We start from the raw sequence: 22,002 nt of genomic DNA, 5'->3' as shown, positions 1-22,002 counted from the left end.
AGTCATCATCACATTGTACAAGAAGAAAGGAGTTAAATCAGACTGTTCAAATTACTGTGGTATTACTCTGCTCTCCATTGCTGGCAAAATCCTGACAAGAATTCTACCTGAAAGCCAGTGTGGTTTCAGAGCCAACAGGAGTACCACAGACATGGTATTTGTTCTCAGACAACTGCAAGAGAAGTGTAGGGAACAAAACAAAGGTCTCTATGTAACCTTTGTTGATCTCACCAAGGCTTTCGATACTGCGAGCAGAAAAGGTCTATGGTAGATTTTGGAACACTTAGGTTGTCCCCCCAAGTTCCTTAAAATGATCATCTCACTCCATGAGGATCAACACCGCCAAATCAGATATGGCAATGCACTTTCTGAGCCCTTTCTAATAACCAATAGTGTGAAACAAGGCTGCGTTCTCACACCAACCATATTCACAGTCTTTTTCAGCAGGATGCTCCAAAGAGCCACAGCAGACCTCGATGATCAGGACGGTATCTACATTTGAGATCGTACTGATGGAAGCCTTTTCAACCTAAGGTGAATGAAGGCCCACACCAAGACCCTAAAAAATCTTGTCCGGGAGCTGCTTTATGCTGATGACACCGCCCTTGTTGCCCACACAGAAGCAGCTCTGCAGCGTTTAACATCCTGCTTTGCTGAGGCTGCTGAGCTCTTTGGGCTGGAAGTCAGCTTAAAGAAGACAGAAGTTCTCTATCAACCGGCACCTCAGGAAGTCTTCCATCATCCCCATATCACCATTGGTAAATCAGAGCTCAAATCAGTCCAGCAGTTTAATTACCTAGGCAGTCTCATCTCCTTGGATGGTAAGATTGACGAAGAGATAGACAACAGGTTAGCAAAGGCATACAGTGCCTTCAGAAAGCTTCATAAAAGAGTTTGGCAAAATAAACACTTGAAGAAAAGTACCAAGATCAGTGTTTACAAAGCCATTGTGCTGTCGGCTCTTTTATATGGATCTGAATCATGGGTCATCTGCCTCCACCACCTGTGACTCCTAGAAGGCTTCCATCAACACTGCCTTCGTACAATCCTAAACATCCACTGGTCAGATTATGTGACTAATACTTCTGTTCTAGAACAAGCAGCAGTCACAAGCATTGAGGCCATGTTGCTGAGAACACAGCTGCGCTGGGCAGGGCACATGTCCAGGATGAAAGATCACCGCCTCCCTAAGACCTTGCTGTATGGTGAACTTGCCACTGGCTGCCACATGAGAGGAGCCCCGAAGAGAAGATACAAGAACTCCCTGAAACAACATCTCAGCCTTGGCCATATTGATCAACATAACTGGTCTACTCTGGCCTCCAACCGGGAGGTCTGGAGACACACCATCTATAACGCTGCTGCTTCCTTTGAGAACACACGCAGGATCACCCTTGAGGAGAAAAGACAACGCAGAAAGAATCGTGTCTTGCTGGATATACCACCTAAGGAGTCTTTCTGCTGTGCCTTTTGCAACCGAACGTGCCTGTCTCGTATTGGCCTTTTTAACCACCAGCGCACTTGTAACAAACGTGGGTAAAGCCCTTACCAAATCTTCATTCGCGAAGCCTAGCCATGATGATGATGACAACAAATTAAAAAAAATTCCAAACCAAAATCAAATACAAAACACAGAAACCATTCCTCTGTAAATACAATTGCCCAGTAGGCTTAAAGATCTGACTACACAAAAAAAAGAAAAGAAATAAAATTTCCTAACAGAATTCTGAAGCAGCAGAAAAAAAAGAGTGGCAATTCAGTCAATACCTAAAGCAGAGCAATCCACTGTGCTCTAGGAGTGTTTCTTCCATAAGGCACTATTGTAATGTGTTCTCTACCCTCACAGACAGTGAGTAAACAGCAGCCATGTCAACAGACGCCGAGATGGCCATCTTTGGGGAGGCGGCTCCTTACCTCCGGAAGTCAGAGAAGGAGAGAATTGAGGCCCAGAACAAGCCTTTCGATGCCAAGTCATCCGTCTTTGTGGTACATGCAAAAGAATCCTATGTGAAAAGCACAATCCAGAGCAGGGAAACAGGGAAGATCACCGTCAAGACTGAAAAGGGAGAGGTGGGTAACATGTAAGATTTGTAAACAGCCTTTTATTCCCACTCTGGCTCTGAGCTGACATGCTTGTCCCTTGCTGCGCTCTAACAGACCCTGACCGTGAAGGAAGATCAAATCTTCTCCATGAACCCTCCCAAGTATGACAAAATTGAGGACATGGCCATGATGACCCACCTCCACGAACCCGCTGTGCTGTACAACCTCAAAGAGCGTTACGCAGCCTGGATGATCTACGTAAGTGGCAGCAGCAGCTTCCTTTGGGCAGCGGGAGGAACTGCTCTGCCAGGCCCAGGGGAAGCCAACGTGCTGTGTCCCTTCCTCGCAGACCTACTCGGGTCTCTTCTGCGTCACTGTCAACCCCTACAAGTGGCTGCCCGTGTACAACCCGGAGGTGGTGTTGGCCTACCGAGGCAAGAAGCGCCAGGAGGCCCCTCCACACATCTTCTCCATCTCTGACAACGCCTATCAGTTCATGCTGACTGGTGAGTGGCTCTCAGGGTGATTTCATCAAAAAGACATTTTAAAAGTGTTCACAGAGTTTCCCTGAGAAGGTCAGTTGCTAACACAGCTCTCATTTTGCCTCTTCCCCAGATCGGGAGAACCAGTCCATCCTGATCACGTACGTACACCCCCTGCTCGGGTCCCTGAGGGGTTGCCCAGGGCCAGGGCCCCTCCTGCCTGACCACACGCTCTCTGCTTCTCTCCTTGCTCTGACAGCGGAGAATCCGGTGCCGGGAAGACTGTGAACACAAAGCGTGTCATCCAGTACTTTGCAACAATTGCAGCCAGCGGGGACAAGAAGAAGGAGGAGCAGACATCAGGCAAAATGCAGGTGAGGTCCCTGCAGGAGTAGGAACCTGAAACTATCAAATTTATTTAGGAGCTAAATCATGACAAGAAGATTTCCATTTTAGGGGACACTTGAGGATCAAATCATCAGTGCCAACCCACTGCTGGAGGCCTTTGGAAACGCCAAGACCGTGAGGAACGACAACTCCTCGCGCTTTGTGAGTTGTTACCTGGGACAACAGTTGAGATCGACTCAAATATTCTTGCAGTCGGGATTGGTAAAATAGATCTCGATTGACTTTTCTGCTGCTTTCAGGGTAAATTCATCAGAATCCACTTTGGTGCCACAGGCAAACTGGCTTCTGCTGACATTGAAACATGTAAGAGCCCCTCCTGGCCTGATCCCCTTCCTTCCAGCCTTCCTCAGTTCTTGTGCTTAACTCTGTCCTGCCATCCTTGCCAGATCTGCTGGAGAAGTCCAGAGTCACTTTCCAGCTCAAGGCAGAAAGAAGCTACCACATCTTTTATCAGATCATGTCCAACAAGAAGCCAGAGCTGATTGGTAGGAAAGATCACTAACTCTTCCAGGCAAAGGTCACTGCATTTAACTCCTTTATGTGCCAATTGCATTTGACCCGTGTCTGTTCTGTCCCTATTTTCAGAGATGTTACTGATCACCACCAACCCATATGACTATCAGTACGTGAGTCAAGGTGAGATCACTGTTCCCAGCATTAACGACCAGGAAGAGCTGATGGCCACGGATGTAAGTTCAGAAGTTTTCTAGGTGAACTTTTATTTCTCTGACCTTTAACAGCTGGCGTACTTACTCTAGTGACACTTTTTTCAGAGTGCCATTGACATCCTGGGCTTCACTCCTGACGAGAAAACAGCCATCTACAAGCTGACAGGGGCCGTCATGCACTACGGGAACCTGAAGTTCAAGCAGAAGCAGCGTGAGGAGCAGGCAGAGCCTGATGGCACTGAAGGTACCAGCGCAACATATACCAAAGCACTGTAGACACCAAACACTCACAAAAATACAGGCAGCAATTCAGGGTCAGAATCCTTGATTCAGCCTGTGCATTTCCCCAGTACCAGTATTGTAGAATAGAAGTGTGTCCTAACCAGACACACTGTTCTCTGGAGGAACACAACTCAGTGGAAGCTGCAGATTATTTTGACCATTGCAAAATATTATGTCCAGTGACTACGGTTCCACTGAGTGACAGATTAGGCAGAAATAAAGCAAGTTCTGCTGCTGTCTTGAATGGCAGCTTCCCAAACATGACACAGAACCAGGAGCAACTCTATTCTATTGTGACAGAATAAGCTACAAATTATTACTTGAATATAACCTCAGTAAAGAGTTATATGTATATATATGTATATGCACACACATAAAAGAATTGGTCTACAAAAGTGAAGCGAAACATTATTTCCAGTTTTGTTCTTTTTTCATACGTTAATTTTTCTATTGAAAAATGTACTTTAAAGACTTAGTTGCAAATAACACATAAAATGAAATAAAAGGAGATCAAAATTATCATCTGTGTATATACCTTATATAATGAGGTTTGACCTCACGTTGAAGAACTCTGTAAATCGTACTGGTGCTCACTATCAGCTTCACTGTGAGATGGGACAGGCAACAAATTGGAAAGTGGTGACAGAATATATGCAGTGCTGTGATGCTTGTATTTACTAGTCCAACTGCAGATATAATGAGAACTGGCAAACACTTACATGTGTGATATTTATCTTTAGGGCGAATATGGTCCCACTATGAAAGTAGTACAAGATTCATACTTTTGGCATAATACCTCACTAATCTGTCTCTCTCCCTCCAATGATAGTAGAATTTCACTAACTACAATTTTCAGTACAGTGTATTTCAATACCAACCACTTTCCTATTCTCTTTATTCAGAAATTGTGACTATTTGATCTGCCATTTTCTTGGTCCTCAGCCCTTTTGTCTGTCTAGTCACTTGTTTCAAAATCTGCATTTTCAGCATAAAGGTATTGGAATAATCTTTACTTTTATGAATAATATAGATTAAATGAGAAGAATAAGCAAACACGACAATGTATATATAGCTTCTGCAGAAATGATTCTTAATTACTCAAAAACACATCCACTGGAGAGCTAATATCTGATCCTGCTCTACACTTGTTTCCCTAGTTGCTGACAAGGCTGCCTACCTGATGGGTCTGAACTCAGCAGACCTGCTCAAAGCCCTCTGCTACCCCCGAGTCAAGGTGGGGAATGAATATGTGACCAAGGGCCAAACTGTCCAGCAGGTAAGACACAAGTGATGATAGAAAACAAATTACTTGAATTAAAAACTTTGAACTTTTTCTTTTGCTGTGGATGGTAACTTTCCTTCCACAATTTCTTAGGTGTACAATTCAGTGGGTGCCCTGGCAAAGTCTGTGTTTGAGAAGATGTTCCTGTGGATGGTTGTTCGCATCAACCAACAGCTGGACACGAAGCAGCCCAGGCAGTACTTCATTGGTGTGCTGGACATTGCTGGCTTCGAGATCTTTGATGTAAGAGGAGGATCTTCCTACAAGTTTCCTGGAACGGGCATTAGGAAATTGGAATATTTTGGGGTTTGGGGTTGTGCTTTTTTTTAATTATGGGTTATTTTTATTTACTAGTTAATCCTGCTATTCCTGTAGGAATGGCATCCTTCTGGTTTTCCATAGTATATAGTATCCCACAGGGCTGCAGATTTTTGTAGATGTCTGTTGTTGCACGCAGAAGTGAAAATTGCATTGAAAATTGATATGAAGATATTGAACAACTGCTAATTAATAGCAGAGATTTTGAGGAAGTTAAATCTTTCTTGAAGAAAGATTTTGTTAATGGTGAAGCCAGATCCCCTCTAAATGCTTGGGAATAGACTGGTGGTGTACAAAAGTTCAAACAAAAGAAAAGCTGGACTTGGATTAAGCTCTGCAAATCTTTTCAGAGCTCATAAATATGTTCAGATGGTACAAGGGCCTGAAAGGGTAGACATATTAGAGCAGCACTGGAACTTAAAGATCCCAATCATGGAGACCTTAATGAGTTAAAAATAAAACTTATTGGAAGATGGAAAATGTTCCTGGAAATTCACAAGTAAGTAAATCTTTGCATTCTGCAGTTCAACAGCCTGGAGCAGCTGTGCATCAACTTCACCAATGAGAAACTGCAGCAGTTCTTCAACCACCACATGTTTGTGCTGGAGCAGGAGGAGTACAAGAAGGAGGGAATTGAGTGGGAGTTCATTGACTTTGGGATGGACCTGGCTGCCTGCATTGAGCTCATTGAGAAGGTTATTGGCCCTCACATACTTAATAGTTTTCCAGATATAAAATGTAACAAGAATCTTCTATGCTCCAATTAGACCACACACACTTAATGCAGCACAAACCAGTATTTTTTCTGAACTCCAAGTGTTTCATATACATTTTCATTTGTCTCTTACTTCACTGCCTATGGGATTCTGTCATGTTGTATATATGATTTACATGGGACAAAAATTCCAGTCCTAGTCACTACTCCGAAGTTCATACGCAAAGATGTGTATTTTTTGAATGAGTGCTGAGTGAGTAAATACCCTGAGCAACCTCTGTTTTCTGTCTTGTTTCAAAGAAAGAGCATTTAGGAAGTGTAAGCTCTTCCCTACATCTGAATGCTACTACTTTCATTTATTTTGTTTTCCATTTTCACCTAACATGTACATAACGAATTTCACATCACAACCCCAATCCTTATGGGGGAGCTTGGTTTTTTTTGTATAACTGATGGCATATGCACTAACAAAATGCCCTTTCTGTAGAAACATAAGATTACACATTTTGAGGAGGGTTTTTTTGTATAATGTTTATCTTCCATTCCTCTCTCTTACATACGTTGCCTCTATTTCTTCCTTACACACTTTCTTCACATCTTGCTATTTCCCCCAGCCCATGGGCATCTTCTCCATCCTGGAAGAGGAGTGCATGTTCCCCAAGGCAACTGACACCTCTTTCAAGAACAAGCTCTATGACCAGCACCTGGGCAAGTCCAACAACTTCCAGAAGCCCAAGCCTGCCAAAGGCAAGGCTGAGGCCCACTTCTCCCTGGTGCACTACGCTGGCACAGTGGACTACAACATCACTGGGTGGCTGGAGAAGAACAAGGACCCCCTGAACGAAACGGTGGTGGGGCTGTATCAGAAATCATCCCTGAAGACCCTGGCCTTACTCTTTGCCTCTGTTGGTGGGGCAGAAGCAGGTGATTTCTTTAAAATCAGTTTTCCCATAATGTATAGGAAAAAGAAAAAGTAATAGTATTTTACAATAATACTTACATTTCTAAAATTGAAAACCCAAAACCTCATCTACTTTTTGGAACTCAGTATAACAAAGGATATTACAATTCCCTAGAGACCTTAATAGGTCTGTAGGTTTTAAAACCAGACAACTCTACTACCACATTACCCAGACTAACTGAGAAACCAGATTTATGCAGTATGGGCCATTCCCAAATACTTCAGGGAATACAATCAAATATATCAGCATGCTGCTGAATATATGCATACCCTTAGCTGTAAAGATACATGAATACGGCATTTGGTGTATTCACTAGCTATTAATTTGATTTCTTAAATATTGTTCTATACAAAATGTTACATGTTGTTTCCTGATTGCATTTTCTGAACTTCGGCTTTAAGTCACTGATTTTCATTCTTCTGCTATCTGAAAAAAATTGTCTCCCATTGTAACTTTAACCACTGTATACATTTGCTAATTTTGATCATATTATTACTTTTACTAGATTTTTTAAGATGAACACACCAGGTTTTTCAGATTCTTTGTGCTTTTGTTGTTCATTTCTTTCTAAAAAATATTTTATTTTTTAGAGAGTGGTGGTGGTGGTGGCAAGAAGGGTGGCAAGAAGAAGGGTTCTTCTTTCCAGACCGTCTCAGCTCTTTTCCGGGTACTGTAGAATAATCATTCTAAATTTACCACATTGTGAAAAAAATACAGAAAATTTAATACAAAAAAGCTTTAGATTGATCTAATATACAAAATCTTTATGTTCAGAAGGATAAACACATGTGCTTCTAATAAAGGATTCTTACTGAATCCTTAGAAGTATTCTTTCAGAACTGCCAAAAAGCTCTATAAAAAATATGCTTATCATGGTTTTATTGCAGTGTTTTTACTCCATCTAATATTGAGAGTGTGTAAGTGACATTTTTAAACCCGTGGCTTTGTTCTTGCTCCAAAGGAAAATTTAAACAAGCTGATGAGCAATTTGCGAAGCACACATCCCCATTTTGTGCGATGCCTTATTCCTAATGAAACAAAAACACCTGGTAAGTTTTTAAAATTCAAAGTTGTGATATACCTGTTCTTCTCTGTGCAGTAAAATGAAATACAGATTCATCCTGTGATTTATTAGGTGCCATGGAACATGAGCTGGTGCTGCATCAGCTGCGCTGTAACGGCGTGTTGGAAGGGATCAGGATTTGCAGGAAAGGATTCCCCAGCAGAATACTCTATGCTGACTTCAAACAGAGGTCAGACTAAATATCATCCACCTTCCACCATATCCCCAAATGCTGAGTAATGTGCATTTCCTAATTGTTCTAAGTACTGTGAGGATTATGGGAGGGGTTCATTTATACCTACCTTTAGGTATACAAAAGTTAATTGTCCAAGTTAGTCATTCAGTTTCTTTCTATAGCTAATGATAAAAGCAGATATTTTCAAAGGACAATTATTTATTCCTGTCCTTTATTCATATTCTGGTATGAGATAAAGTTTTTTTTAACTAACTATCCAGAAATGAAGTTGACTATTTTAGACTTAAGCACCCGGAGAGCAAAGTAAGGTGACTTTCAGCCATCAGCACAGAAATATGAATAAAGACACTACGAGTCATTCTAGACTAACTTGTTGGAAAACCAAATAAAATGAAAGTATCGTGCTTCTTGTTCTATACCAGCTGGAAAATACTCAGATAACATGTGCTGCCACTATTTAGGATTGAGATTTTTCTTCACCTCTCCACGTATTTTGTTCTTGCGCAAAAAGTTCTCATTTAGATATTAGATAACATGAGAAATATGTCAGCATTTACCCACAGAAATCATTATCCGTTCTGTGTCAAAAAATCTCTGGACTAAGGGAAATGCAGAGTTTTTCCTAAAAACAAATTTAGCTATGAAAGTGTGATTTCTAGAGAATGGAAGTGTTCGGATTTATTCATCTCTCTCCCACTCTTGAACCCCCTTCAGAGAATTTTAACGATGACATTTGTTGGTACAGGTTTAATTGAGCTTTCAGGAATCTGACCTCCATATTCAATTTCCTGCAATAGGTATAAGGTGCTTAATGCCAGTGCCATCCCAGAGGGACAGTTCATCGACAGCAAGAAGGCTTCCGAGAAGCTCCTTGGCTCAATCGATGTGGACCACACCCAGTACAAATTTGGACACACCAAGGTACAAACTCCCCATTCCCTCACTCACTCTGTGCCTGTGCTTTGCCCAGCCCAACAGTGATGTGCTGCAACATTCCCTCTCTAAGGTGTTCTTCAAAGCTGGGCTGCTGGGGCTCCTGGAGGAGATGAGGGATGAGAAGCTGGCACAGCTCATCACCCGCACACAGGCCATGTGCAGGGGTTACCTGATGAGGGTGGAGTTCAAGAAAATGATGGAGAGGAGGTAGATACTTAGCCTTCTGGGACGATTCTTATCAGATACTAATGGCATGTATAAAATTGAAAATAAGCTTCTTCACATCAAATCTTATTTATTTCCCTTTAATTCAGTTTACCAATACAGATGTATATCCTGAAAATAGATGAAACAGTGTAAAATCCCAATTTAGGGAAATAAATATTTTTTTTAACACTTTGTACTAATTTTTGATGAATTCAGTAAGTGGTTACACTGTATGTATGTCCAGAAATTCAATATCTAGTGTAAGCTAACTATTTTAGGTCACTGCTTTAATCAAAGAAGAGAAACATATATTTCTATCACAAGAAAAGTATTCTATTCCCTTTGATAACTTTCATGGAAGGGCCTGAGTAAAATTCTGTAGGTGTTCCTTTTCATTGGCCATGAAAGTGAACCAAACACTTGGACTCCAAAAATGTCCATATAAGTTGATACTCTACATAACACTAGAAAGTTTTCTGTGGAAATATATATATTATATATAAAATGTGCACTAAATATTATAAGGAAATATATATTTAATAATTCTTCATAAATATTTTATGCAGAGATATATACGGGATGATAACTATAAAGTATTATATGTAGAACTTCACATTATCCATATTAATATATACAATTAAATATGTTTTATAGATTTTAAAATATGTACCATAATATATTTTGTTATTCCCTTTCAGAGAGTCCATCTTCTGCATCCAGTACAACGTTCGTTCATTCATGAACGTCAAACACTGGCCCTGGATGAAGCTGTTCTTCAAGATCAAGCCCTTGCTGAAGAGTGCAGAGTCTGAGAAGGAGATGGCCAACATGAAGGAGGAGTTTGAGAAAACCAAGGAAGAGCTTGCAAAGTCTGAGGCAAAAAGGAAGGAACTGGAGGAGAAAATGGCTTCTCTAATGCAGGAGAAAAACGATCTGCAGCTCCAAGTGCAGGCTGTGAGCATTGCTCATGTTTTTGTCTTGTAGCAACCTATGCAAAATCATCCCAATTGTCTCAGTAACAGACACATTATCCAAAACCAGTATTTATTGTAGAAACATACATGTATTTTATAAAATAGGAAGGAAAACCACATAGAAAATCTGCAGAATAATAATAAATTTACAATTAACTCTTGCAACTGCTTCCTTACACTTTTAAATTGAGAGAAATAATCAATTTCCAATGAGCAAATAGCACAGTTTACAGGATGTCATTTTAAATGGTACTTGGTGACTTACAGAAGCAATTATCACATCTTTATATATTATCACATCTGTATATATATATGTATATATATACATCTATACATATATATAGATATGTATATACCTATATATACATATATATATAAATTATCACTTTATATATTACTCAATTGTGGTATGTTATCACCTGACCAATAAAGGTAGTCTGGAGGTCCTGTTAACACCTTCTATTTGGAGAATCACAAGTGGATTCAGGTGGAATAGGAGGGGCTGAAAATGTCAGAAATTTCTCTGGCATTTATGGTCCTTACCTCCTCAGGAAAAACAGTGATGAAAGTGGACTTTTTCCTTTTTTTTCTGGAAATAAAAAGGTAGCAACAATAATGCCCTTAAAACTGTATTTACAAGCTAGGATTTGGATTCATGTGATGACATTTTGATGTCTATAGCCTAAAAGAACATCTTCACCAGTACCTTCAGGTGCTCTTCATCTTCAGCACCAAGAAACTCATTCTTTTAGAGTATGGTACAATTAATCCAAAAATTAAAAATTTTTACTTAAATGGACTGCAACTTGATATCATGGCAAATACCTAAATCTGCAGGACACAAAACTCAACCTAGCTATTTTGCTGAGCTTTAAAAGTTCTTCTGCTCGGGTGGCATCACTGCTCTTTACTAGAGCAAAGACAAAAAGAACAGGTGGTATGTAGAAAACAGAGACTGCTTCTAAGTAACTTACATCTTAGAATGCCTCTAAATGCAGGTGATTGGAACTGCCCTAAGTAAATATCTTTTGCCCTTCCAAACTTTTCTTCTTGACCACAAGTACTAGAAACATGCCTGTGAAACAGTGATCTTATCACAAAATTTTGCCAAAACCAAAAATTTAATTCATGCTCAGAGAATCTTTTGGGAAGAGTTCGATAAGATTTTCTCAATGTTTGAGGGTTTAACATTCAGTTTTTATACACCATAACTTAAAAAATGTGCCTACATGGCTCTCTTCAGTGGAGCTCTTTGCCAGTTTCCAGTCCACTAAAACGCAACAGAAGTGTAATGATGCAAGGATACAATGGACACACTCCCAGACCTGATTTTTGGCTCTATCTTCAAATGAATGTTGGCATTGAATGAGCAGTTAAAGACTTCAAAAATGTTTGATAATATCTTCCTTCATTTCAGGGGATGGAGGTAGTGTAAAACAAATAGGTACTCTCAGAGTTTTGAGTTTTACCTACAAAGTAGATTGTAAAGCTGCTTTGAGAATAAGTGAAAAAAATAAATTATTTGAAAACTGTTCCATTTAAATGAATCATGTAGGAAGCTGATGGTTTGGCTGATGCTGAGGAAAGGTGTGACCAGCTCATCAAAACCAAAATCCAGCTGGAAGCCAAAATTAAAGAGGTGACTGAAAGGGCTGAGGATGAGGAGGAAATCAATGCTGAGCTGACAGCCAAGAAGAGAAAACTGGAGGATGAATGTTCAGAGCTGAAGAAAGACATTGATGACCTTGAGCTAACACTGGCCAAGGTGGAGAAGGAAAAGCACGCCACTGAAAACAAGGTATGAGGCAGAAAATCTCACCCACGCTCCAGAAAAGAGCCCCGTGCTCTTCCAGGACTTCTGTATCTACTTCCTCGATTTACACTTGCTCCTTTCTTCCTAAAGGTGAAAAACCTCACAGAGGAGATGGCAGCCCTGGACGAGACCATCGCCAAGCTGACAAAAGAGAAGAAAGCCCTCCAAGAGGCCCATCAGCAGACCCTGGATGACCTGCAGGCTGAGGAGGACAAAGTCAATACATTGACCAAAGCCAAGACCAAGCTGGAGCAGCAAGTGGACGATGTAAGCCCACGGACACACAGCAGGAACAGACAGGTATGGAGTTTGAGCTGGCTGGTGGAGCACTGACAGCCTTGTTCTGTGTAGCTGGAAGGGTCCCTGGAGCAAGAGAAGAAACTGCGCATGGACCTGGAGAGAGCCAAGAGGAAACTGGAAGGAGACCTGAAGCTGGCCCAGGACAGCATCATGGATCTGGAGAATGATAAGCAGCAGCTGGATGAGAAACTGAAGAAGTGAGTGTGGCCCTGGGGCACCTCAGTGCTGGGCTGCAGCTCTTGTCTTCTTCCTTTGAGCTGTAACCCACTTTGCTTTGCCCAAAGGAAAGACTTTGAAATCAGCCAGATCCAGAGCAAAACCGAGGATGAACAAGCCCTGGGCATGCAACTACAGAAGAAGATCAAGGAGCTGCAGGCAAGCGTCTGCCCTTCCCCTGCCTGCCCCAGGCTCGGCTCAGGGAGGAGGAGGGCACGGGTGTGAAGGGTCCCTCGTGTTCTCCAGGCCCGTATTGAGGAACTGGAGGAGGAAATCGAGGCCGAGCGAACCTCTCGCGCTAAAGCAGAGAAGCATCGGGCTGACCTGTCCAGGGAGCTGGAGGAGATCAGCGAGCGCCTGGAAGAAGCAGGAGGGGCGACGGCAGCTCAGGTGGAGATGAACAAGAAGCGGGAGGCAGAATTCCAGAAGATGCGCCGGGACCTCGAAGAGGCCACGCTGCAGCACGAAGCCACGGCTGCCGCCCTGCGCAAGAAGCACGCGGACAGCACAGCTGAGCTGGGGGAGCAGATCGACAACCTGCAGCGCGTCAAGCAGAAGCTGGAGAAGGAGAAGAGCGAGCTCAAGATGGAGATTGATGACTTGGCCAGTAACATGGAGTCTGTCTCCAAAGCCAAGGTACACAAATATTTCTTCTCATTAATTCAAACATAATGAAGTACTTATATTTTAACATAGAAATTGAAGTCATACTTTAGAATAAATAATTGCACTTTGCAGCTTGACTTTGTGTTTATATTTTTCTGTATTTTTATAATAATTTTTCAATCCTCTGGGTGAGATCTAAAAAACTGTAACACCTAATCTAAGGATCTGTGGGTTCTCATTTCTTGGTTCAGAATATTATGACAGAAATGAAAGACATTGACCTTATTGCTTTTTAATTTCCCCTAAAACAGAAATTGCTCCTAGAGTGGAAATTACCCTCTCCTTTTTATTCCTATGTTTCTTTTCCTCCCTTAAATACTTCAGTGACATAATTTTTAAACAGCATATAGAATTTTAAATTCCTTCCTCATTTTACAGTGTCCCGTCATCCTTTTTATCTGTTGAAAATAGATTATTGTATAATACTAGTACAGTAGTAATTATTAATAAAAATTTGCATATGTATTAAATATAGAATCACAGAATCACAGAATGGTTTGGGTTGGAAAGGACCTTAGTGATCATCTTATTTCATCCCCCCGCAATGGGCAGGGCATATACAAATGTTGGAATCAAGGACATAAATTTCATAGAAATGTCTGTAATTTAACTGAGATATTTTGACTTCTAAATCATTGATTTCTTTTTTCATTTGTAAGATTTTGATGCCAATTTTGCCCCCAAAAAGGCGCAGAGAACTGCTCAGAGACAATTTTTAGTCTTTAAGCAGCGAGGTATATTTATTGAGCAACATTGGAGAGCAGCCAGCTCGCGTTGGACAAAAACTGCTCTGACTCTCCAGTGAATTTACAGGTTTTTATACTATTTTTACAGGTGATTGCAACATGTTTACATACATATTCATATAATTGTAACATCTGATTATAATATTCATAATAGGCGGAGTCTAGGCGGAGTCGGGGGCGTGGTCTTCAATTTGGGGAGAATTCAGGAGGGTCGTTCCTGTTTCTTCATCCTCTGGTGGTCATTTTTACTCCTCATCCTCGGCTGAACTTTTCAACTTTCTTGATTTTGGCAGACTTAATGGTGTATTTTGCAAGATTCTTGGACTCAGGCCCCACTTTGCCCCCTTATCTTACTTAGGTTGGGGGTGTGTGCATTTTTCTAGCATTTTTCTAGTGTACAGTACCATCTTTCCTCTATCTCTAAGTGCTGGCAGTGCATCCTAGCTAAGTTTTGGCAAGGTTCTTTGTGCTTTCGTTTATTCCTATATTTTGACCTATACTTATATTTTGTACCTATATTTTGATTCTACTTACTTTCTGGGCCTTGTCTGGCTTCAATTTGAGATTCTGACTGAGTTGAATCATCTTTCCTTCTGTTCTTCATGCAAATAGACAAACCTGGAGAAGATGTGTCGCTCCCTAGAAGACCAACTCAGTGAAATTAAGACAAAGGAGGAGGAACAGCAGCGCACAATTAATGACATTAGTGCTCAGAGAGCTCGGTTACAAACTGAATCTGGTAATATATTTGTGTTTTTAAGAGAATATTTGTGTTATATGACCTGGTTCCTTTAAAAAAAGAGTCCAAATCACCTGGGCTCTTGAAAGATACTAAGTTGAACACGAGCCAGAAAAGCGTTCTTGTGATGCAGACAGCCAACAGAACCCTGAGAGAATCCTGAGCTGCATTAGGAGTATTGCCAGCAGATTAACAGAGGGTGATCCTTCCCTCTACTCAGCACAGGTGAGGCCATGCCTGGATTGCTGTGCTGAATATTAGGCTCCCCAGAACCAGAGAGATACAGTCATCCTGGAGCAGGAACAATAATATGTTTAAGGGACTGGAACAACTAGTCCCTGGAATAACTCCCCAGGGGCTGGTTAAGTGATCACTAGGGGGTTTCAAGACACGACCAGACAGGATGCTAGATAATCTCATCTAGACTCCCTTTCCCGTCAAAGGTTGCACCAGATGACCTTTCAGGGTCCCTTTCAACCTGGACTGTTTTATGATTATATGACTGGTGTTTCAAAGAATTCATCTATCTCATAACCTTCTGCTTCCCAGGAGACATTCAGAAGAGGATAGTGATATACCTGAGCATGTACACCACGTTGTAGAATCATCAAATAGTTTAGGTAGAGAGGTCATCTAGTCCAACCTCCTTGCAGTGAGCAGGGACAACGTCAACTGTATCAGGTTGCTCAGCGTCCCATCTAACCTGACCTTGAATGTTTCAATGATGGGGCATCCGCCACCTCCCTAAGCAACCCGTGCCACCCCTCTCATTTGAAAAATCTTATTTCTTGTATCTAATCTAAATTGAACCTCCTTCAGCTTGTCTTACCGCAACAGGCCCTGATAAAAAGTTTGTCCCCATCTTTCTTATAGGCCTTCTCAAGTATTGAACAGTTGCAATAAGGTCTCCTCAGAGCCTTCTTTTCTCCAGGCTGAACAATCCTAATTTTCTCAGCCTTTCCTCATAGCAGAGGTGCTCCATCCCACTAAAAAGCTTCATGGCCTCATCTGGACTCACTCCAAGAGGTCAATGTCCTTCCTGTGTTGGCTACCCCAGAGCTGGATGCAGTAGTCCTGGTGGAGTTTCAAAGAGCGGAGTAGCTGCATACCCTGTGGGATGAGGCCAGGGCATGTTTGGTTTCTGAGCTCCCAGCACACATGGCCAGGACAGGGCTGCTCTTGATCTGTTCATCCCCCAGCCTGGATTGATACCAGAGGTTATCACAATCCAGGTGCAGCACCTTGCACTTGGCCTTGTTAAACCTCATGAGACTACTATGGGCCATAAGCCCTCTGGATGGCACTGTAGTACTCAATCTGTAAGCTCAACGCTTGAACACAGGGCTTAGAGCAAACAAAGAGTAAGACTAGCCGGATTTTACACACAGGGTCATTTCTTGCCTTTAAGGAAATACTATGGCATAGTAAGAGATGTGGGTAGATATCAGTGATTAGGAATACATGAAAGAAATAAAATTTTGTTTTATTCAAAATATTTTATATGTGCATTTAATTATCAAGGTTAACACTTCTACATAAGTCATAACAAGGTTGTTTTACTCATCTGAACTCTCTCAGGTGAATATTTACGCCAGGTGGAGGAGAAAGATGCTCTGATTTCTCAGCTGTCAAGAGGCAAACAGGCTTTCACCCAACAGACTGAGGAACTCAAAAGGCATCTAGAGGAAGAGATAAAGGTGAGAAGGCTTTACAAATTTGAGTTATCCATTGGACTACTTCTGTCTAGGAGGAGCTTCAGATACATATGAAATTGTAGAATCAACAAGATGAGAGGAAGGAAAAAAACACTTGCCTAATTCAGTCCAAGTCCTCCCATAGTAGTTTTGCTCCCCTTCCCTGTAGTCTATCCATTAATTCTTTCACAGATTCCCAGATTTTCCATTTTCATTCAGTAGTTCATCATCACTCACAACAGAATCAATGTCCATCAACATTTCAGTGAGGAAATTTTGCAGGATATTTCCATTCACTCTCACACTGCTGTTTTTCCCCAAGGCCAAGAACGCCCTGGCCCACGCCCTGCAGTCCGCTCGCCACGACTGTGACTTGCTCCGGGAACAATATGAGGAGGAGCAGGAAGCCAAGGGGGAGCTGCAGCGCGCCCTGTCCAAGGCCAACAGCGAAGTGGCCCAGTGGAGAACCAAATACGAGACGGACGCGATTCAGCGCACGGAGGAGCTCGAGGAGGCCAAGTACGTGGGGAGTGGGATGAGAAATGACTGCAGAAGACTGAGAGCGGTCAAGGGAAATGGGAGTCTCTGAGTGGGCTGAGACAGGGCTGGGATGAAGGCAGGGATATACTGTCTTTGTGTGCAAAGCAGATAGAGGGTAGGAGGAAAAAAGTGTATATTGGAAGGGAAAGCATAGGCTTTAGGGCTAGAAGTGCAAAGACAGGCCTAATGCACCCAGAAAGGACATAGGATCTGTGAAAAGTGCTCAGCTCAAACCCCCCAAAGTGGCCAACTGCCCTCTCATGGCAGTGCAGAACTGACTCCCTTCTAAGCTCTAAGCTGCCACTGTGCTCATCTCCTCCCAGGAAGAAGCTGGCACAGCGCCTGCAGGATGCAGAGGAACACGTCGAAGCTGTCAATGCCAAATGTGCCTCCCTGGAAAAGACAAAGCAGAGGCTGCAGAATGAAGTGGAGGACCTGATGATTGATGTGGAGCGATCCAATGCTGCCTGCGCTGCTCTGGACAAGAAGCAGAAGAACTTTGACAAGGTCTTTTGGGCTCCAGCCCTGGGACTCCTGGGCAGAGCCTCCCCCCGGGATGGCCACATCCCTACTCACGCCCCGTTTCTCTTCAGATCCTGGCAGAATGGAAGCAGAAGTATGAGGAAACGCAGGCTGAGCTGGAGGCCTCCCAGAAGGAGTCTCGCTCCCTCAGCACGGAGCTGTTTAAGATGAAGAATGCCTATGAGGAGTCCTTGGACCACCTGGAAACAATGAAGCGGGAGAACAAGAACTTGCAGCGTAAGTCCCTGGCCCTCTGCTCCGGGATGGGCTTTCTCACCAGCTGAGCATTGCTGCGGGGTCCGTGCCTGCAGCTCTGCAAAGATGCCTGTCACCCTGGTGGCACAGGGCCCTTCCCATTCTGCTCTGGGCCTGAGCAAGCCATTGGTCTTTGTTCCCACAGAGGAGATTTCCGACCTCACGGAGCAGATTGCGGAGGGAGGAAAGGCAATTCATGAGCTGGAGAAAGTCAAGAAGCAAGTTGAGCAGGAGAAATCTGAACTGCAAGCCTCCCTGGAGGAAGCTGAGGTACACAGCATTATTTATTGCTCTCTTACGTGTCTTGGATTTCTATCTCGTTTATCTCTTTCCAGACAAAAGTGGAAAAGAGGTTGTATAAAAGTAGAGATATTATCTAATCACGGCATTCTTTTTTACTCAAAGCTTCATGTTCAGCATGTGTCACAAGAAAAGTATTCTGATTTATTTTTGTCCAGGCCTCCCTGGAACATGAAGAGGGGAAGATCCTGCGCCTGCAGCTGGAGCTCAACCAGGTGAAGTCTGAGATTGACAGGAAGATAGCAGAGAAAGATGAGGAGATCGACCAGCTGAAGAGGAACCACCTCCGAGTCGTGGAGTCCATGCAAAGCACCCTGGACGCTGAGATCAGGAGCAGGAATGAAGCCCTGAGGTTAAAGAAGAAGATGGAGGGAGACCTGAATGAAATAGAGATCCAGCTCAGCCATGCCAACCGCCAGGCTGCCGAGGCACAAAAGAACCTGAGAAACACACAGGCTGTGCTCAAGGTATGTTAAACAGAAATTGCTTAGGGAGAAACATTGTGGTTGATCATTTCAGTCCCCAACACCTCTAAATCTGCTTATAATTTCTCTCAATGGCTCTACAGGACACGCAGATCCATTTGGACGATGCTCTCAGGACCCAGGATGACCTGAAGGAGCAGGTGGCCATGGTGGAGCGCAGAGCAAACCTGCTGCAGGCTGAAGTTGAGGAGCTACGGGCAGCCCTGGAGCAGACGGAGCGGTCGAGGAAAGTGGCTGAGCAGGAACTGATGGATGCCAGTGAACGCGTGCAGCTCCTCCATACCCAGGTGAGGTCCTTTGGTGAAAAATGGCATTCTTGGTAAGTGGGAGAACACTTGTGTGCTTTATTTCAGTCACCACTGGAGGCTCAACTTCGAGAAAGAGAGTCCTGTTTTCTGAAGTATTCATTAAGTTACTAAAAGAGATCTTTGTTGGAAAAGTGTGTGCACTGATTTTTTTCCCAAGCTGCATACGATGGCTCCCATGCTTCTGCCTTACTTGTGTGCTCAGATAGTCTCAGGGGAGACACTTTAGTCACAGGGACATTCCAAATGCTCCAAACAGTCAGGAAATTCTGAGACCACAGCAACATTCATTCCTTTTCAGTTGAAATGTAGCACTGAGGAATCCTCATATTACATCCAAAATGTATTTTTTCACTATCAAGAGAGCGGGGATGAACTCCTGTCTCTAATGTAGCCCATATTGAGCAGGCTTTGACATGAGCTACATGTCATAACAGTCATCGAGTGGTCAAGTGCTGAACTCTATGGAAAGTGTCTGGTTTCAACTGCTGAGAAAATTCTGGAAGGGATCCATCCTATCTTCATTCCAAATTTTTCTCTTTTCAGTTGTTAAGGGTAGATTATGCTTCCCTAACACTGAAGAGAAGGCATTTCACTGACTTGTCTCAATCTATTTTTGTTACTTTCCTGAGCTAGCCTCAATAGCTGAGATGTGGCATATATTGTATTTCTAAACACTTTTTCAAATTAATAAAATTAATTCTTGGAGGAAAAAAAAACAAAACAAAAAAATCCTTGTTCCCTAGTGATAAGAAATTTTACTAGAAAAATCTCTGATATCAATTTTTCACATAATTATGTCTGAAAGTATTCAAAATCCTGTAATGTTCTTGATTTCAAATATGAGCTAACAAAATAAATCTCTGATGCTGCTCAACAGAACACCAGCTTGATCAACACCAAGAAGAAGCTGGAGACAGACATTTCTCAGATTCAGAGCGAAATGGAGGATACGATCCAGGAGGCCCGCAATGCTGAAGAGAAGGCCAAGAAGGCCATCACAGATGTGAGTCGGGGCTCCTTTCATTGCTGATGGGGATGTATTCTCCCCAAAATGTCTCCAGCCCCACAAGGGCTTTGACCTTTTGCTCTGCTCAGGCGGCCATGATGGCAGAAGAGCTGAAGAAGGAGCAGGACACCAGTGCCCACCTGGAGAGGATGAAGAAGAACCTGGACCAGACGGTGAAGGACCTGCAGCACCGTCTGGATGAGGCCGAGCAGTTGGCCCTGAAGGGAGGCAAGAAGCAAATCCAAAAGCTGGAGGCCAGGGTGAGTAGGGCTGTGTTGGTGCATGAGTGACCCCGTCCCTTGGAGAGACACCCCCAGGGAAGCTGCAGGGACGGGCTTCTCATTGCAGGTGCGGGAGCTGGAAGGGGAGGTTGATGCTGAGCAGAAGCGCAGCGCTGAAGCCGTGAAGGGTGTGCGCAAGTACGAGAGGAGGGTGAAGGAACTCACCTACCAGGTAAGGCTGGAGGCTTCTTTGCATTGCCTTCCTGGTAGAACAGCGTCTCAAAACGTTGGAACATTGCCTTCCAGAGGGATTTCTTTCTATACCTCAGACAATGACAGAGTTAACTGGATTTTGACACCTGTCCTTCTGGACTGCAGTGTTCCATAAACTATATTATTCCCTCTGTTTCACATTTATGAAATTTAGAGAATGATGTAAACAAGGTTTTCTGTTACTTGCCGTTCTCTGTAGTCTGAGGAAGACCGGAAGAATGTTCTCAGGCTGCAGGATCTGGTGGACAAGCTGCAAATGAAGGTGAAAGCCTACAAGAGACAAGCTGAAGAGGCTGTGAGTATTGATGTGTGAAGTCAGTTTTTTTCTAGGTGGATGTGGAATTGTGTGTTGTTGTTTTCCCTTCTGTTCAAACCATGTTCAACATTGTGGGAGTAGGGCTCTGCTTCCTTTCATTTTCTTTATTTCATATTTCTGCCTAGCAGAAAACAAATCACCTTCAAAAATTGTAATATATAATTTTATAGCAGTAAATAACTGGAAAATGATTTAATGGAAATAACTGCAATTATATATAATAATTCAAAAATTCCATAGTGCACTAACACTTCGTATTTAGAGCTAGGTTCTTGGTATGTCTTACTAACCATCTAAACATTTAGCATTTAAGCTATTTCCTTGGATTCCTCTAGAAGTATTAGAGAGAATTACATACTAACTCATAGTCCTAGGGGTATTTTTCATTATTAAAAAGGAAAATGCCACAGCATGTTAAGGGCAGTGTTACAGTAGGACTTTCATTAAATGTTTTAAAGCCTATTTTATGTTTCTTCATATCTCCAGGAGGAGCTCTCCAATGTCAACCTCTCCAAGTTCCGCAAGATCCAGCACGAGCTGGAGGAAGCCGAGGAACGGGCTGACATTGCAGAGTCCCAGGTCAACAAGCTCAGAGTGAAGAGCCGGGAAATTGGCAAGAGGGCAGAAAGTGAAGAGTAAATGACGCCAGTGCTGTAAAGTGAGAGAATTGCAAAAATGTGACATTCTATCACTTTTATTTTGTAATCACTGCTTAGTCCTTCATCAATATCTAGATAAATAATGCCTAGAAAATAAAAATTGTAGAGCTTTTGCCATTTAAATAATGAGAAGTGTTGTATTTTAATCATTACCCCGAATTCTTATTTTTTATTCTTATTTCTTAATTCTTATTCTTATTTCTTATTCTTATTCTATATTTACATTTTTCCTTACTTATTTAAACTTATTTATTCAATTAAAAATCTTGCTTCAGGTATTTTCAAAGTGTTTCAGCCACTGTCAAAGTGGTCTAATCCGACATCCTGCTTTGTTCTCACCATAGAATTTCATCTAATACTTCCTAATGTGGCAAGTCATTATTTCTTTGCAAGAGAATATAATAATC

General features: G+C 42.4%; 1 protein-coding gene across 1 annotated transcript; it reads left to right on the top strand.

Annotated features, from left to right (window-relative positions):
- Positions 1 to 1,589: 1,589 nt before the first annotated feature.
- Positions 1,590 to 21,718, top strand: LOC114002583 (myosin-1B). The gene is made up of 38 exons (XM_027748630.2): positions 1,590 to 2,070; positions 2,158 to 2,301; positions 2,393 to 2,549; positions 2,659 to 2,686; positions 2,785 to 2,899; positions 2,982 to 3,074; positions 3,173 to 3,236; positions 3,320 to 3,418; positions 3,519 to 3,622; positions 3,707 to 3,845; positions 5,041 to 5,159; positions 5,259 to 5,408; positions 6,008 to 6,178; positions 6,813 to 7,122; positions 7,751 to 7,827; positions 8,122 to 8,209; positions 8,296 to 8,413; positions 9,217 to 9,340; positions 9,426 to 9,562; positions 10,261 to 10,516; positions 12,092 to 12,334; positions 12,440 to 12,616; positions 12,701 to 12,846; positions 12,934 to 13,024; positions 13,112 to 13,501; positions 14,890 to 15,016; positions 16,595 to 16,713; positions 17,033 to 17,229; positions 17,574 to 17,757; positions 17,844 to 18,009; positions 18,173 to 18,297; positions 18,486 to 18,794; positions 18,896 to 19,099; positions 19,998 to 20,123; positions 20,216 to 20,386; positions 20,475 to 20,579; positions 20,820 to 20,915; positions 21,423 to 21,718. Exons 1-38 carry the CDS (start codon positions 1,867 to 1,869, stop codon positions 21,573 to 21,575), a joined length of 5,826 nt encoding a protein of 1,941 aa, XP_027604431.1. The 5' UTR covers positions 1,590 to 1,866; the 3' UTR covers positions 21,576 to 21,718.
- The last annotated feature ends 284 nt before the right edge of the window (positions 21,719 to 22,002 follow it).

This window comes from Pipra filicauda, unplaced genomic scaffold (assembly GCF_003945595.2).
Source record: "Pipra filicauda isolate LSUMZ 115617 unplaced genomic scaffold, ASM394559v2 scaffold401_size638136_pilon, whole genome shotgun sequence".
Classification (NCBI taxonomy): domain Eukaryota; kingdom Metazoa; phylum Chordata; class Aves; order Passeriformes; family Pipridae; genus Pipra; species Pipra filicauda.
This window is presented reverse-complemented; position numbering and strand designations above follow the sequence as displayed.

Coding starts and splice junctions, on each gene's coding strand:
- LOC114002583 (XM_027748630.2), top strand. CDS start 1,867: ATGTCAACAGACGCCGAGATGGCCATCTTTGGGGAGGCGGCTCCTTAC. Junction 8,210..8,295: donor TAATGAAACAAAAACACCTG/GTAAGTTTTTAA, acceptor GTGATTTATTAG/GTGCCATGGAACATGAGCTG. Junction 9,341..9,425: donor ACAAATTTGGACACACCAAG/GTACAAACTCCC, acceptor TCCCTCTCTAAG/GTGTTCTTCAAAGCTGGGCT.